General features: G+C 41.2%; 4 protein-coding genes across 8 annotated transcripts in view; 1 reads left to right on the top strand and 3 right to left on the bottom strand.

The window, feature by feature from the left end:
• ppp4r4 (protein phosphatase 4, regulatory subunit 4) overlaps nucleotides 1-1,604 on the bottom strand; it is a 29,995-nt gene extending 28,391 nt beyond the window's left edge. For all 3 annotated transcript variants that reach the window (XM_035425375.1, XM_035425392.1, XM_035425383.1), the window contains exon 1: nucleotides 89-1,604. In XM_035425375.1, coding sequence (XP_035281266.1) covers nucleotides 89-193 — 105 coding nt within the window. In that variant the 5' untranslated portion in view covers nucleotides 194-1,604. The remainder of the gene's footprint in view (nucleotides 1-88) is intronic.
• ddx24 (DEAD (Asp-Glu-Ala-Asp) box helicase 24) lies at nucleotides 1,318-8,534 on the top strand. 3 transcript variants are annotated; one of them, XM_035425352.1, is made up of 10 exons: nucleotides 1,714-1,826; nucleotides 2,305-2,338; nucleotides 2,543-3,369; nucleotides 4,079-4,618; nucleotides 4,715-4,868; nucleotides 6,331-6,843; nucleotides 6,986-7,061; nucleotides 7,152-7,340; nucleotides 7,516-7,645; nucleotides 7,930-8,534. In XM_035425352.1, exons 3-10 carry the CDS (start codon nucleotides 2,547-2,549, stop codon nucleotides 8,169-8,171), a joined length of 2,667 nt encoding a protein of 888 aa, XP_035281243.1. In that variant the 5' UTR covers nucleotides 1,714-1,826; nucleotides 2,305-2,338; nucleotides 2,543-2,546; the 3' UTR covers nucleotides 8,172-8,534. The 3 variants fall into 3 exon arrangements, with proteins under 3 accessions (XP_035281252.1, XP_035281235.1, XP_035281243.1); XM_035425361.1 differs by lacking the exons at nucleotides 1,714-1,826; nucleotides 2,305-2,338 and adding an exon at nucleotides 1,318-1,339; XM_035425344.1 differs by lacking the exon at nucleotides 2,305-2,338 and having other exon boundaries at nucleotides 1,690-1,826.
• Nucleotides 8,180-10,641, bottom strand: LOC118231566 (ubiquitin thioesterase OTUB2-like). Its single transcript, XM_035425494.1, has 6 exons — nucleotides 10,360-10,641; nucleotides 10,168-10,248; nucleotides 9,759-9,877; nucleotides 9,541-9,625; nucleotides 9,136-9,327; nucleotides 8,180-8,770 (listed from the first exon to the last, which is right to left on the bottom strand). The coding sequence occupies exons 1-6, from the start codon at nucleotides 10,360-10,362 to the stop codon at nucleotides 8,555-8,557; spliced, it is 696 nt and encodes a 231-aa protein (XP_035281385.1). The 5' UTR covers nucleotides 10,363-10,641; the 3' UTR covers nucleotides 8,180-8,554.
• A 397-nt stretch (nucleotides 10,642-11,038) lies between these two features.
• Nucleotides 11,039-15,637, bottom strand: si:ch1073-416d2.4 (coiled-coil domain-containing protein 42 homolog). Its single transcript, XM_035425458.1, has 9 exons — nucleotides 15,301-15,637; nucleotides 14,939-14,984; nucleotides 14,541-14,717; nucleotides 14,134-14,291; nucleotides 13,704-13,786; nucleotides 13,342-13,514; nucleotides 12,440-12,550; nucleotides 11,682-11,798; nucleotides 11,039-11,522 (listed from the first exon to the last, which is right to left on the bottom strand). Exons 1-9 carry the CDS (start codon nucleotides 15,405-15,407, stop codon nucleotides 11,313-11,315), a joined length of 1,182 nt encoding a protein of 393 aa, XP_035281349.1. The 5' UTR covers nucleotides 15,408-15,637; the 3' UTR covers nucleotides 11,039-11,312.
• Between the last annotated feature and the right edge of the window lie 259 nt (nucleotides 15,638-15,896).

The following is a 15,896-nucleotide window of genomic DNA, read 5'->3' as shown; positions in this document are numbered from 1 at the left end:
GCAAATCAGCAATGAAGATAGTTCACGTGTTTATAAAAAACAAATAACATGTACATATAATAATACCGACAATACTAACGACATCTACCTTCAAACTCCTTCGTATGGGTCTTTCGATGATTGCGAGGTCCTGTAGATCGTCAATTTGCCCAAACAAACTGGACTGGTTGAAAGTCATTTTGCTGAGGAACATCAGTTTTTTTCCCCTTATGGTGTATGGTCGCTGGTTAAAGCTGTATCGTGACCATGGCTCCTAACTGTGAATGAGTAATATTGGATTCTTTGATTTGGGGAAAGCTATGATCCACCCACGACAAAGCCTTCTCGGGTTGGGTGCCTTGACCCGGAGGATTGCAATGATGTCAGGCTGGTTCCAACTTACACTTAACTATCTAGCTAGTCAGTTAGCAAGCAATCAATTTTACATAGCTTCATCTCCTTGTATCATTTTTGTAGCAAGCATTTCGCCTAAACTCTTCTGTCAATTTCGGTACCAACAACCAGCTAACTTAGGTCCAGTAGCAACACATTTAGCCAACCTTTGCCAGCGTAATCTACAAATCTACGTTGCTGGAGTGCTAATATACTGTAACTGTAACGTAATATTGATGGAACAACATTATTTTTTCTATCGATTATGCGAATTCAGCAATTTGCTGCGAGCTGACTAGTAGTTAACGAGCTTGTTGCTTAACGTTTGACAAATTCAGATATTAAATTATAAGAATCGTATCCGTTAGCTAATGTTAACTATCCTCCAAGTGAAGCTTGTTACTTTTACCTTCTCCTATCTCTGAAATTTGCCTGATTGTCTGTCTTTCTAACGTTACATAACATAGTCCCTTTTTCGCTTGAGCTCGATGCTTCATCTCCAATTATGCAGTCCTCAAGGTTTAACTCACTGTTATGACATCGTTGTCACAGCCAGCCAGCGAGCTACCTTCCCAGCTTACCACGTAGCTAACGTTCGCTAATGTTACAACTGAAACCAGGCAGTGAGCAAATAGCCAATGTTAATACAGGTATATTATAAAACGTCATCTAACAAACGACTGATTTACTCCCTAATTTCCATCTGAGGTAGTTAAATATCCAGACGCAATGTCGATTCACCTCCGTTTGCAAACGAAACCTTGACAGAGATCTCTACCAACATTCGCTATTCAGTCCATACACACGCACCTACACCGCGCAAAGGCAAAGTAACATTTAGACTAGCTGTTCTGCTGCTGCTGCAGCAGCAGGTCTCCATGGAGACGCGCCGCCACAGCACGGCAGAAAACTTACTATACTGAAAGCCAGTAGTCTACGGAAAAAAAAATAGGCAACATATCGGAAGGTAGGGGGAGGGCTCGATTCACACCGAAAATATAAATAACATAATATGGACTCATTTCAAATGACTGACGCCAGGCTTTACACCTGTTACTACAGAAGACCTCTAGCATATCGTATGTATAAAGTTGGCTACCTGTAGCTACCAGCAAGCAGTATACAGTATACAGTCACCAAAAAGCCACAGCCCACAGACCAGTAACTATATATTTTTTAAAAACACAAATAAAGAGCATCTGCGATTTATCTTTTCTCATCTTTCTCATCTGCTGCTGGCGACCATTGGGAACTAGACCTGATATTTTTGTGTGTGAATTGTTAATAAAGTTATTTAATCGTTCTGATGTCGGATTGGTTCAGCGAGAACCCACGTGATTTTATCTAAAATGGCTGCGTCCTCGTGAAGAGCAGCACATGAGTGGTTTTGGGTAAACTCGCACTGTAAAAACGCAATTCTTCAGACTGTAGTTTGCCTGTTATTCACCCGCAAGGTAAAAGTATAATATACGTATATGTTTCTTTGCTGTCTCCACTGCGTTTACAAAGTTTTGGAGTTGCGTTTCCTCAGCTCTGTCTCCTCTGTATTGGATGGTGGCTAATTTGCTAGCTAATCAGTTATGGCTAGATGGCACAATCTGAGGCTATCGTTAGGTTAACGATGCGCTGTAACGTTGCGTACCTTTCTAAAAAAAAGTACCAGACACGATAGTTTCAAATATTTGGTTCAGTGCGTTTTAGTGTGGGACCAGTTTTCCTGTGAAATGCTGACGTTTTCTGTCGTTTTCCTTTTTGGCACAGATTAACTTTCACAGTTCCATTTCAGTTAAATAAATTCACGTATCGAAAAATATGCTGTTCCTTTGGGATTTTTCAGTTAGTGATCTTAATTTCAGCGAATTTCCTGAATATTTTTCCGAACAGATGTGTCTCTTAAGGCTGTATTTTTAAAACTGTACATTATACCAACAGCACCTTTGTATTGTTATTGACTCCTCCGTATAGGGTGAGTGTATTAATTTTATTTTTGTGTTAATTTTACCATTAGGCCTATTAATGAAACCTTGTGTTCTTGAAGCATGGCCACCTTTGAGCTACATAATTCCTGGCAGTTGGCATTATACTTAAAAAAAAAAAAAAAAAAAAAAAAAATCTGTGCATACCTTTATTAGCAAGGTAATAACCATTTTCATATGTCCATAATCAACAGGAAAATGAAGACAAAAAAGGTACAGCCCAAGAGGAAGGTGCTCAGAAATGGGGTGAAGCCCAAAAAGCGGGGTATCGTTGTGAAGGGAAGTTGGAAGGCAGTAGAGCTGGACCACAGTCTCTTCTCCGAGCAGGACATGGGAGGGCTGGTGTGTTTCGAGGAGCTGACGGACTACCGCCTGGTTGATTCTGCCAAGGTCGCAGCAAAGGTGGAAAATAAAACAGAGAAGAAAGCCAAGAAAAGGAAAGCAACCAAAGAAGCAGTAGTACATGGAGATGTAGAGCAGGCAGGTGAAGGGGGAAGTGAGAACAAAGAGGAGTCCATACAGCCTTCCAAAAAGAAGAAAAAGAAAAAAAAGAAAAAGGCTAAAAAGGAAAGCCAGCAGAGTGGTATTTCCACTTCTGAAGTGAAAGCTGTAGAGGTGGAAGTGGAAGAGACAGTCAAGGAAAGTATAGGACCAGAAAAGGTTGTGGGTCCAGAGGAAGATTCTCAAATGCATCAAGCAAAAGCACCGAAAACAAAGAAGAAGAAAGTCAAGAAAGAGAAGGAACCAGATGCAGAAACAGACAAACCATCTGCCAACACTGAACCACCTGAAAAAGCTATAAAACCACCCAAAAAGAGGACAAAAAATTGGACTAATGCTGCCCTTTCGGGGCAACTGGGTTCAGATACAGATGTATCTGCGTGGAAGGATCTCTTTGTCCCAGAGCCAGTCCTGCAGGCACTTGGCACTCTTGGATTCAGCTCCCCTACACCTATTCAAGCGCTTGCCTTACCGCCAGCCATTAGAGATCGCATGGATATACTTGGAGCTGCTGAAACAGGTGAGTCCTGAAAAGTATTGTCAGAGGGTATGCGTCTGTGTTGGCAGTCTACTGTGTGCACCTGCTGTCGTCGCTGCAAATGTAACTGTGTTCTTTGAAATTGAATTGAAGGTACACGTCATGTCAGAGAACAATTTTCAAATTCAGCTTCTTGCTGCTGCATAATTCAGCAGATATTTTCAGTAAAGAAAATAATTCACCAAAGTCAACTTTGCAACTGATGCTTTTACTCGCAAGGAATAGTGGATGATCTGAAAAGAATCCACGTAAAGCTCCAGATTTCAGAACTGGAAGAACTGCCTCACCATTAGTGTTACCATGGCAACAGTCAAAGCTGCAGATTGGAGTTTTTTATGATTATAATTTGCAATGTAACCGGAATATAATTTAGCATTAATGTTGAGTTACTGTTAATAATCTGAACAGGTTACTCTACAGGGTTGGAGTCCTGATCGATGTGGTCACTTCTGGCACTACGATCCTTACTTCACTCTAGTGTGTTTCTTTTGCACCTCTACACCGTGAACCAATGCACTTGTTGTACGTCGCTCTGGATAAGAGCGTCTGCTAAATGCCTGTAATGTAATGTAATAATCCCCATATCAGAGTCCCATATAAATTGTGTTCTAAATGAAATAGTTATAATATCCAGTGCCTCTTGAGGTAAGGAGGAATAAGTGAGATTTACACTTTATTTTTTTCTTCACAGGAAGTGGTAAGACACTGTCATTTGGAATACCCATGATTCATTCCATCCTAGAGTGGAGAAGAGCTCAGGAGAGGCAGGATGAGCAAGTGCCAGCTAGCCTGGCCGTCCCAGAGACGGACTTGAAGAGTCTCTATCTACCTGATGTGGACCAGCCCAATGAGGCCACTGAGACTAATACTGGGGATTCTGAGCCGGAGGAGGAAGTCCAAGCAGACGAGGATGAAGCTGAAGATGAGAAAAAAGAAGAGCAAGATGAATTGCAAGAAGCAGAAGAAGATATGGAGGATGATGAGAAAAAAGAAGAGCAAGATGAATTGCAAGAAGCAGAAGAAGATATGGAGGAAGATGATGATGACGTTGACTCTCAAAAGCTACAATGTGTTAAAGTCATTGAGGATGCAGAGTTTGACTTTGAGTTTCCTGGTGCGGCAAAAGTGCCACCCAATCAAAAGCAGCCGTTGCTGGGGCTTATCCTCACCCCCACCAGGGAGCTGGCCGTCCAGGTGAAGCACCACATTGATGCCGTGGCGCAGTTTACAGGTCAGTGTCGGACACAATGAGCCTTGCATGTGGCGTGTACTCTCTAATGCAGATGGTGAGAAAAGTATTTGTCTTTGTATTTCTCTTTGTGTATAGGTATCAAGACTGCAATAATTGTTGGTGGAATGGCCCCACAGAAGCAGAACAGGTTACTAAGTCGAAGGCCCGAGATTGTCATTGCAACACCAGGCCGCCTCTGGGAGCTGATCAAGGAGAGGCATCCTCACCTCCTGAACCTCAGGCAGCTCAGGTACACTATTCTCAAATGTTGCTGCAACTGTCGTGCATTTCTTTTCCTCGCTCCTATGAGTTAAAATATTAATTCATCATATTGGTTTACAACCTGGCAACTCCATAAACTAAAGAAAAAAGCACTCGATTTTTTGATTTGTGTTTTCATGTTTCTGAATGGATTACTGAAAGCTTTGGCAACTCATTTCTAGATATAACATCCAGTATTGCTTGCTGCACATAAGGTTCAGATTAGAGATGAATATCCACATTTTCAGATGCTTTTTTTAAATTAAAGCTTTCTACAATACAGTACAAATACGTATGTTAAGTTCCATAAAGGTGTTCTTCCTGTAGAACTTTGTAGCCCATTAAAACAGTTTAGCACACACAAGAACTTGTACATTAAGCCTACTGAATACATCCTGAGTTGGGTAACTTTAGGCAGACTAATCTGAGGTTGACAAATCCATGTGAGCAAAACTAGGATCCTTTTTTGTCTGCGTATCTGCTTGCCAAAATGGAACTAAATACTTGTAACATCATGGAATTATTTCATGGAGACAGTGAGAATGTAAAATACAAATTGCGCAGTACAGTAGTAAAATTCATGAGCAACTAGCATGCATAATGAAAGCAAAGCAATCTACAGCACAGACCGACAAGCTGCAGTTCTCAACAGTCGGACCTCATTTTCAGTGATATCATTCCCAGTGTTTTGATGTAGTTACAGAGAGTTTCTGTAATATTAGTGTCAAAGATATGCTATGCGAGTTTAATGTGATAAGTCTGAATTTACTAAACACCTCATTTACTTTGATCTAAAGTTCAACACACTGTCATTTATGCTTGGTAAAACGTTGGTACTGAATAATTCACTTTGGATGATTCATTTTGAATTCAGACAGCCCGTGCAAATTTTATAGTGTTAGTAAGCATGTCGGTGGCTTATCACAGCATGATAACCAGTCTATAAACTACAGATTAATAATGACTGTAGTAACATAAAACACACGTTCACATATATCAATGTTTACCCATAACTCAGTCAGACATTGTAATACAGTACATGCAGTGGCTTGCAAAAGTTTCCAGACCCTTGCAGGCCTCACATTTGTTGCCTCAGAGCATGAAATTATAACATAGGCATTCACATTTTTGGTCTACACTACCTAGTCTACACTATCAAAGCAAAAATGACAGTGTGGAGTAGGTTGAATGAATTGAAACTGAGGCATCAAAATATTTAAAGTGCAAACTGCAGGTCTGAATACTTCTGTAAGCCAATGTAAGTGAATTTATTAACTGGCAAATGCTTGTTCTGTAAGGCTGTCATGATGCACAACGACATCATTGATCAAATGATTTGATCAATGGGTCTGAGTACTGGAGTGACTGGAGATTATTTTCCCACATTATTATATGCATTACCCAGTGAATGCAATGGCAGTGACCGGGCACACACAAATGCTGTTCTCCAGGTGCCTGGTGATCGATGAAGCAGACCGCATGGTGGAGAAGGGCCACTTCGCGGAGCTGGAGAACCTGCTGGAGATGCTGAACAATGCTCAGTACAGCCCCCAGCGGCAGACCTTCGTCTTCTCGGCCACCCTGACCATGGTGCACAAGGCGCCGGTCCGCATCCTGCAGAAGAAGACCAAGAAGCTGGACCAGCGGAGCAAGCTGGAGATCCTCATGGAGAAGGTGGGCATCAAGGCCAAGCCCAAGGTCATCGACCTGACCAGGAAGGAGGCCACGGTGGAGACGCTGACAGAGACGCGCATCCACTGCGACAAGGACGACAAGGACTTCTACCTGTACTACTTCCTGCTCCAGTACCCAGGACGCACCATGGTGTTCGCCAACAGCATCGACTGCATCAAGCGTCTCAACTCCCTGCTCACCATCCTGGACCGCACCCCGTTGCCTCTGCACGCCAACATGCACCAGAAGCAGCGGCTCAAGAACCTGGAGAGGTTTGCCGAGAGGGAGAGGTGAGGGAGCCGCCGCACACGTGGTGCGAATTCACACCCACAGCGACGTGTCCCGTGCTGCTGTGAACTGCTGGTGTGCCAGTGTTGTTTTTTTTTAGATGTAGAACATGTCTAAGTCACGCTGTTTGCTTCTCGGTGGCAGCTGTGTCCTCCTAACGACGGACGTGGCAGCACGAGGCCTGGACATTCCCAACGTCCAGCACGTCATTCATTACCAGGTGGGGTACACCCCGAGACCTCTACACCCCTTGCTTGTCATCTCTTGGGTTTTATTCAGCGAGAGACCTTTTCCTCCTCCTTTCCTACAGGTGCCGCGAACGTCAGAGACGTACGTCCATCGGAGCGGCCGCACGGCACGCGCAACCAAGGAGGGTCTCAGTCTGCTGTTGATTGGGCCAGACGACGTGGTGAACTTCAAGAAAATCTACCGAACGCTTGGAAAGGATGAAGAGCTGCCCATGTTTCCCGTGCAGACTAAGTGCATGGCAGCTATTAAGGTATGTTCAGTCCTAGCTTGTTGTGGCATTGGGTAGCTTTTACTGCGATTAAGTGGCAGTTGAATTATATAATCTTGTATTATAGCGGGTTGTATTTTTTTTTTCTTTAAGTGAAATGGTGCAGTGGGTTGTGCAGTATTTAAATTGTGCTAACACTGTGTGCCTGCCTGTAAAGGAGCGTGTCAAGATGGCCAGGAAGATAGAGAAGATTGAGTACCACAACAGCCGGGAGAAACATCACAATTCCTGGTTCAAGCAAGCAGCAGAAGCGATAGAGATGGATCTGGATGATGACCTTCTCTTGGGTAACCTTAACGCTCCCCCCCCCCCATATGCTGTGTTTCTTTGGCACAAAAAATGTTTTATATTTAAATTTTGTATGGTTTTGTATACACTTTTGTATAGGTCTGTGAAACATTTTAGTAAAAAAACAATTTAAAAATGTGCATGTGGTTCGTTTTAATTGTACTGATTAAGCACATGAAAATAATGTGTAAGTAGCTGCTCATCACCCACAAGCATTTTCAAAGGCTGATTTCTGTCCATCTGTCTGTCTCTGTCTGTCTGTCTGTGCGTGCACGCCTTTCAGGAGGCAGGAAAACCGAAGAGGACGACATGCAGCAGCAGAAAATGGTGAAGGGCATGAAGAGACACCTGAAGCACCTGCTGTCCCAGCCTGTCTTTAAGAGCGCGATGAAGACAAAGTACCCCACGCAAATGGGAAAGCTGTCCCTGCCCGAGCTGCCTCTGGCCTCCGTCAGGACCGCCCTCGACAGTGTCATCAGTCAGAAGCAGAAGCCCAAAAAGAACCCGCAGCAGCACGCTGTTTAACACCGATGTGCTCTGAACTGTTTATTTTCACTTGAGGTAACAACAGCGCAAATGGAAAGGAATTAATTGAGGTTTAATATACACTTGTATATAATTACATCTCAGTTTAAAAAAAAATACATTTGAAATGTTTATCAAATATGACATGGAAAAATGAATTCACAGTGTGCATTTTACATGTGGCACGGAAGCAATACACATTAAAAATATATTTTAAAAAAGACAGAAAATGCTATAAGCCCCTGAATACTCTTCTTCCTATGCCACCCATGAACTTTACATTTTAATTCTGTGGCGTTTGGCCAGTGTGTTATTGTTCACTCAGTAAGGCACAGTTTTACTTTTGTTTAAATGTAACCCAACCTGAGATGGAAAAACTAGTCTTAAGATTCTTCAAGATGTGCACGTGGGTAGAGTATGTCATAGTGAGCAGTCTTGTATAGGAGATGCAGAGAGGGGATGGCTCCCTCTGGAATGGTGTGGTGGGTAAGATGTCCATCACCTGCTTCCATGGACACAATGTGAAAACTTAGCCCTAGGGCCTCAGACAGGGCAATGATCTCCACATGATCGCACTCCATCGCCATCGTTTCCACTTCCTAACCATAAGATACCAAGTTGCAGGAAAAGGAAATAAGATAAGTTTCAGCTACAGCGCATGATTTTACAGAAATTAAAGCAAATATCTGACTTTTACCGTGATTAAATATGGTGCTTGCAAACCCATGAAGGAGATAATGGCATAAAGTTTGTTGGGAGAGTTGGATGAAAAGAAGGGAATCCATGGCTGACATGTCTTGGATTTGAATGGGGTCAAGTTTCAACTTTACTTTTCATAGGTACATTTATGTCCTGAGTATCAGATGCTTGTCTTGATGAAAGGCGTGACAAAATTCAACTGTCCTCTGATTTTAATAGCAAGGCCTGCCGCTAGAGGGCAGCAATGGCATTTCTTGAGACTGACCTGGGTGCAGTATGACTTCAGGTTGGGTGCTTCAACAAAGTGCTGGAAGAAGTCAGAGTGGTTCTGTAGGTAGGCTGAGGTGAGCAGCCTAAGGTACTGTACCATGCTGTCTGAAGTAGACTGGTCATTGAAGACTTTTAACAGGGTTGAGTCCTGGTTATCTGCTTCAGTGCACACCAAAACACGGACAAACTGCAATGACAAGTGCATTTTATTGCAATTAATGCAAACTAGTGTTCTGACATGTCACTTGTCTTCACATATTTTGTATAGATGTCAAGCACGCACTAGAATGGTTAATGTGCTGAATTAAAATAGTACCTTTATAATTTTGAAATTGGGCTTAAAATGATCTGAGCATACAAACTGCTAATAAATTGAATCTGGACAGAACAGCACACTTACTGTGTTAAGTATATCTTCAAACGAGCTCTCAGAAAAGCCTGCAAGCAAGAGCTCTTTACCAGTCTGAATCAATTCATCTTTGAAGCTGAAATGCAAAGAAAATGTTGCACAAGGTGTTCAGCTGTGAAGTGTTGCATGCAAAGCATTCCCACAGTTTCAAGTATTTTGGCTGTATGTACATATTTTTATTGACACATTACATTTAAAAGGGTACTTACATTTGCATACCCCGCTCATCTTGCAGCAATACCTCCAGATGTCCAAATATTACCGCTCGGTAAAAACAGTTGCCATCTCCCTTGATTCTTCTAACGGACGAATAATGTTTACAGATTTCCTATCAAACAAGTCAGCACGTTCAGACGTCAGAAAAAAAAAATGCAAAGGTGACGCATTACGTAGCAAAAAATGGGAACACGTTTGTTTCAGCGTGTATTCTTTAAACCCAAGATCAAAATCACGATTACATTTTGGTGCATGAATTTATTCACGTGTGCCCGTTTCCGTAAATCTGGCTTGTTGCAACCTATTTTTCTACAGTTTATGGTTGCAGCTGGGCAGAGGGGGAAACACAGGTGATAGGCAATCTTTTTTTAAACCTCTAATCACAGTGTTCTACTGTACTACCTTAGTCTTCTCATCTTCGGCTTGCTCTGTCCTTAGAGTGGCAATGTCCAGCTTTTCAGAAACGAGCTCTGCGGCATCCGTCTGAAAACACAGTTATAACGATACATTAGAAAATACATTAGTGCAAATACGTAAAAAACGTCAGATTAATTTCTATGTAACCTTATAACGGCGCAGTAAAACTTTATATACCATTTTTATGCCGTGTACTGCAAATGAACTGGCAAATTACTACACCATATTAGCCCCGCAACGTATTCAGAGTATTTGGCTAGTCCTTTGACTTATTTTGATAATTACAATAGTCTGCAAGTAAGGAAGCTACCAGAACTACACCGAATTAAAAATAAGTAATTCAAATTTGCCATTCAAATAATGTTATTGCAGCCATTACTGGCTGAGGATCATCTTCCGGTAACAAACGTGTTCATGATCACGTGGTTTTCGTTTAAAGAGACCGTTCTCGATGCTAAAGTCAATTCGACTTACTTCCTGACTTGGACAAATACCGCTAATACCAGGAACATCATGGTCATGTCAAAAATATTCTTATAGTTGGGCCTGCATATATCTAGGTGTACTAGAACTGCAACAAAGGTGTGCATTAACAATTGGGTGTGGTGGTTCAGACAAGGTAAATGTGTGAACTAGGATACTATTTAAGTTGTCATGGCCCACCCATACCTATGCAGTCGATTTAAATGAAATTATGAAATGAGACTATTCATCAATTAACTATTAATTATTAAGCAGATCTAAATGCTGTGTTCTCATTAACCACAATTGTCTTCTGTTAAGTGATTTCATGTTCTGGACATCAATCCAAATGTACCACACAAAATCAAGACAATTTTTTTTCATGTATTGTTTTTTATTATAAATCATATTGTTACAAATAAAAATATAATTAAGATGACTATCTCATATCACAAATATCCTCAAATAGCATTTTAAAAATTAAGAGATAAAACTTATTTTTTAAAACCTAAAAATTTTCAGGTATACACATAAAAACTATCACTTATTTGTACTGTACACATGAAAATATATGGACATAATATTTGTCAGGAGAGACATTTTCCCTTTTAAAGAGAATGCCATCAATCCTAAGGGCTTCAGTCTGTACAGTCATGTACTGGCTAGGTTCACATCTTCAGTTTTGATCCAGTGAGGACTGAGCTACTTTTACAGCTGATCTTGCTTGTGCTTTTCAGCGGTGCTTTACTGTTGCTTTTCACAGTTACAGATCCCTTCTCCCGGGCTCCCGTGAGCTCTGTGGAGCTCGCAATCGTTGAACTTGAATCCATCAGGAGCATCGCCCTTTTCTCCACATCTGCCTTCTCCTGAATAAATTCCTGTTAGCAATAAAATCATTTCAAAAAGTTTGTTGGAAAGACGTTTTGGAATGTAGTGCCCTCTAAAATAATTGAGTGCTGATTTATTCATGAATTATGAATGCTATTATGAATGCTAACAAATTAGCAATAATTGTCGTAGCAATTTGAGGTCCCTACCTTTATCATATCCATCATGCGTAACAAGTTCATGTCCTCGAGCGGCCCGTACTGCTCTGAATGACACTGCTCCCCCATATTCTGGATGGCTATAAGCAGACTCCCCGTCTCTTCAGTCTGCCAGGATGCACAGTATGCACAGGCTGTACATTAGTTTGTATGTTATACGCACTGTAGCTCCATCAACTGCACATTACTGAGATATCCCAAATTATACATGGCACAAACCTCATATTATACATTATGAGCACACAGTGTGTAGTTATTTGTATCAACATTTTCTTGCTTTAAACTACAAACCTTCAAATTTTGTTATACCATCCATTTCAAATCCAGCTGGTCATCAGAAACTATCCTTCATTGCACAAAAACTGTGTATGCCAATCAAAAACATGAAATAAAACAGAAAAAATATCAAAAACCCAAGAAAGCTATCCCTTTAATGCTGAAATGCTGAAACCATGCCCTCCAGTGGCCAAATCTGTCCTGCTCTAATGGTGCAGTGTATTTTCGTAATTGGAGTATGAATGGTTAATTGGTCATCTATCTGAATGAATTCAATGAATTGAATTGAGGACTTCAGTGAGGTGATTCACACAAGAGGAAGAAAGAGACAGGTGTGTATCAGCTCTTATGCATTTCCGATTTAGTTAAGACTCGAATGCATTTCACAGTGACATCTTTCACACTTTTACAGCAACAATGGTGCATGGATCTTCCCCTAATATTGCAATGAGGTAGGAGCAGCGTATTCAGACCTGGTCTCGAGACTGTCCAAGGTGAAACTGCAGGTTCATCTCCAGCTCCTTATTCCTCTCCCTCATTCTGTCCCATTGGTTCTGCAGCTCGTATAGCTTCCTGTTTGTCATCTGCTCCAGAACAAAAAGGATGAGTGTACATCTGAGCTAAATAAAGTTTTCCACAAGTTTGACACAGTGATTAATTTCCAGCCCAGGGAAATATCAGTTTACAAAGTGATTTATGTGATATATGGTACATACAATATTAATCAAGGTTACACCTGAGATAAATGTAGCCCATCTTAGTGGTACAGTGCTGTTCCATTTGCACCGTATTGCACTATAGTTTAGCCAATGTATTTTAGATTAAGTTCTCAAAATTGAAACAATAGTTCATCATTTCAAATTGCATCAACTGTTTATGTCATTTTGAGTTTCTTTTTGTTTTGCCACTGGCAGTATTTAAAAAGCAAATGACAGATGTTCATACTACTTGTAACCATATAGTTTATTCATTAATGTTATGCATGCATTTGAAAACTGAAAACTGCGAGTGCAGAACACATCATTGATAAACATCAGCACTGATATCATATTTAACAACATACAAGTGAATCATGCTCACAATCACTTGTGTATTCACACATTGCACAAAACCAAAAATAGCCAGGGTGTATTTTGATGGTGAGGAACCAAATGAGCACAATCATGTTACTATCCTTGTCCCTGGTACTGAAAGCCCAACTGACATCCTATCAGGGATACAGCTTTACAGCTTCTATGCAAATATTTCAAATGTAGTGTTTTTATTCTTTTGTTGTGACTCTTGACAATAATTTCTAAAGGTCTTAATGGATAACCCGGCATTTTTTAGGAATGGCCGTGTCAGTCTAGGAATGGCCGCGTTGCCTGTGCCTCACCAGCTTGTTGGTGTCATGCTCCTGGTTCAGGGCCTCCAGGCTGCGCTGACTCTGCTCCAGCTCATCCAGCAGCCTGCCGAGCCTCTCCACCAGGTCCTGGTGAGTGACGGACAGGGTTTCCCGACGGCGGATTATGGGCAAGACCAGTGACTCCGCCCCGTACTCCAGGTAATCTGCATAGGAGGAGAGGAGGCAATCACAGGCTCCCTACAAAAACAGTGATAAAATCTATTTCATCAAATAAGTTTCGAAATGTAATTGCATCTTTTACTCACTTACGTTCCATGAAACACAATAACTATGCTGCAAGGGACATGAAAATAACGTATCCTTTATTTGGCCCTCACTTCTTGGAAACTTACTTTCAGGAAGCAAGTCTAAAACCATGAGCAGGTAGTCTTCATATGTCTTGTATTTGTTCATCGTCTCCTTTAAAAAACATTGCCTATAGGAGTTGCAAAAATTAGAATATATAATATAAACATACTAAAACTACATATGTGTGGAGTGAAAGTGCCATCTATACAAACAGCATAGGACTATGTAAAAATGTTTTAATAAGGTACTGTTGTCATTGTGCTATCAATACTATTTAAGATCCGTACACAATCTTTTAAGTTAAAACACAATATCCAGTATCCAATGTTACTGTCCACATGTTGGTCACAGTTCTGTGCTCAACAAAGGCATTCAACAGTAACAATAATTGATATCATTGATGTTGCATGCATAACATATCCTAAAAGTATAGTATAGATATCATAAACTGTACCCATCCTGCACTTTGGTTACCTGGCCTGCAGTTTCTGAAGCTGTTGCTGAAGCTCCTCGATCTCAGTTTCTTTCAGCTCATTTTGCTTCCTCTCCACTAGGTATTTCCTCTGAGCCCGACGCCTCTTTGCCTCGTTGTCCTGGACAAACTTCTCAAACTTTCCCGCCCTGTCTTTGTTCTGGATACAAGAAAGCAAAGTTTGAAGAATGACTAATAACCAACATATGAGCACCAAAACAGGTGTCGGAAAATGACATATCGTTGTTTACAAGATTCAGAATGGGCTTGCTGTTTAACCAAACTCAGCAGCAGCTGAGTTCAGCAGCAGCTGTGTTCAGATGGGACATGAATCAGCCTTGCTCCGCACGACGCCAGAGCTTTGAAACGATGCAGCTGACGCTGGTGTGCCAACGCTCTGTGGACTCACCGCCTGCTGTTTGAGCTCGAACTCGGCTCGCCGGTGCGCCAGGGCCTGCATACGTTCCCTGATCTCCTGTCGTTTCAGGGCCAATTCTCTGTCCACCTCCTCGACCTCCACCTGCTTCTTCAGCACCAGGGTCCTCTGCAGAGTGTTCACTCCTGTCTCCAATATTCTACTAGACGCCTGCACATATACAATATGCATTACGGTGACGGCAATGGTTTACAGTATTGATACCACATTCAAAATGAGACACTAAGAAGTGCAAATCACATAAACAGCTGCATAAAATTCAGCCACTTTGAAATGACTTTCGCCTTCTTTTACAATTTTTTAAGGATTTGAATTGGTCTGTTGCTTTAAAATTACTTTCCTCGTGACCACAATGGGAATGCAACTCCTACCTCAGTTATAATTGGGATGAAGTTAACATTTTCATCTTCCTCCTCTCTGTGCAAAGTGCAAAGACATAACAACAATTCATTTTCAGAAGTACATTAATAAAATTTCGTAGGACTAGGCTAAATAGCTACCTCTAGTTGTATTCATTTTTGTATTCAAGTTCGCATGCACAGATATAACTATACGGCTACGGGGCAGTAGTAAAATATGTGCTCATTCATTTTCATGTGAAAATCTATATTAACATACAGAGCAACGTGCACCTTGAGAAAATCTAACATGCTAAAGAGGTCCAAATAACACATTTTACAAGCTAATAATCAAGCGCCAGTTGAAAATCTAAAATATAACGATTAAAGAATACCTTGGTTCTTCTAGTTGCGTCACAAAGATGTTTTTCATTCTGTTTTCCACTTTAAGCTTCAGACGTGGGTCGTCTGTATTTATTTGGGGTAGAGATAGTGCTTCCATTTTCGGCTTGTTTGCAAACTTGTCAGAAAAAACGTCGCTTTAACTGAGCGGTTATTGGTGTATTAATACTTGTTGGATTTCATAGTTTCCTCATTTTAAACCGCACTTCGACCTGAAACACTGGGACATAAAACACGACCAAGAAACAGGCTTACTGGGCTTTCCAGGTGCCCGTTTCCTGCTCTTGTGTTACATGTTGCCGAGTTACCAGCAGAGAAACAAGAGGCATGCGTGTAGATCGTTTCTTCGTCGTCATAGCAACTAACCAGGAGGCGTTCCATTTCATAGACGGGAAGCAATGCCGTGTCCTTCCCATAGAGCGTAGACTACATAGAAATTTATTTCCTTTTGACTGAATACATTTTTTTACGGAGTCAAATATCCCGTAAAGAATTTGCGATACATGATATTGAATTTATGTGCCGATATCAATAACCCACATTTGCCTATAGGACCAGATATGCCTGTCTTACTTCATCCTACAAATAC

This window comes from Anguilla anguilla, chromosome 1 (assembly GCF_013347855.1).
Source record: "Anguilla anguilla isolate fAngAng1 chromosome 1, fAngAng1.pri, whole genome shotgun sequence".
Taxonomy (NCBI): Eukaryota; Metazoa; Chordata; class Actinopteri; order Anguilliformes; family Anguillidae; genus Anguilla; species Anguilla anguilla.
Note: the sequence above shows the minus strand (reverse complement) of the source record. Positions and strands in the feature narration are given on the sequence as shown.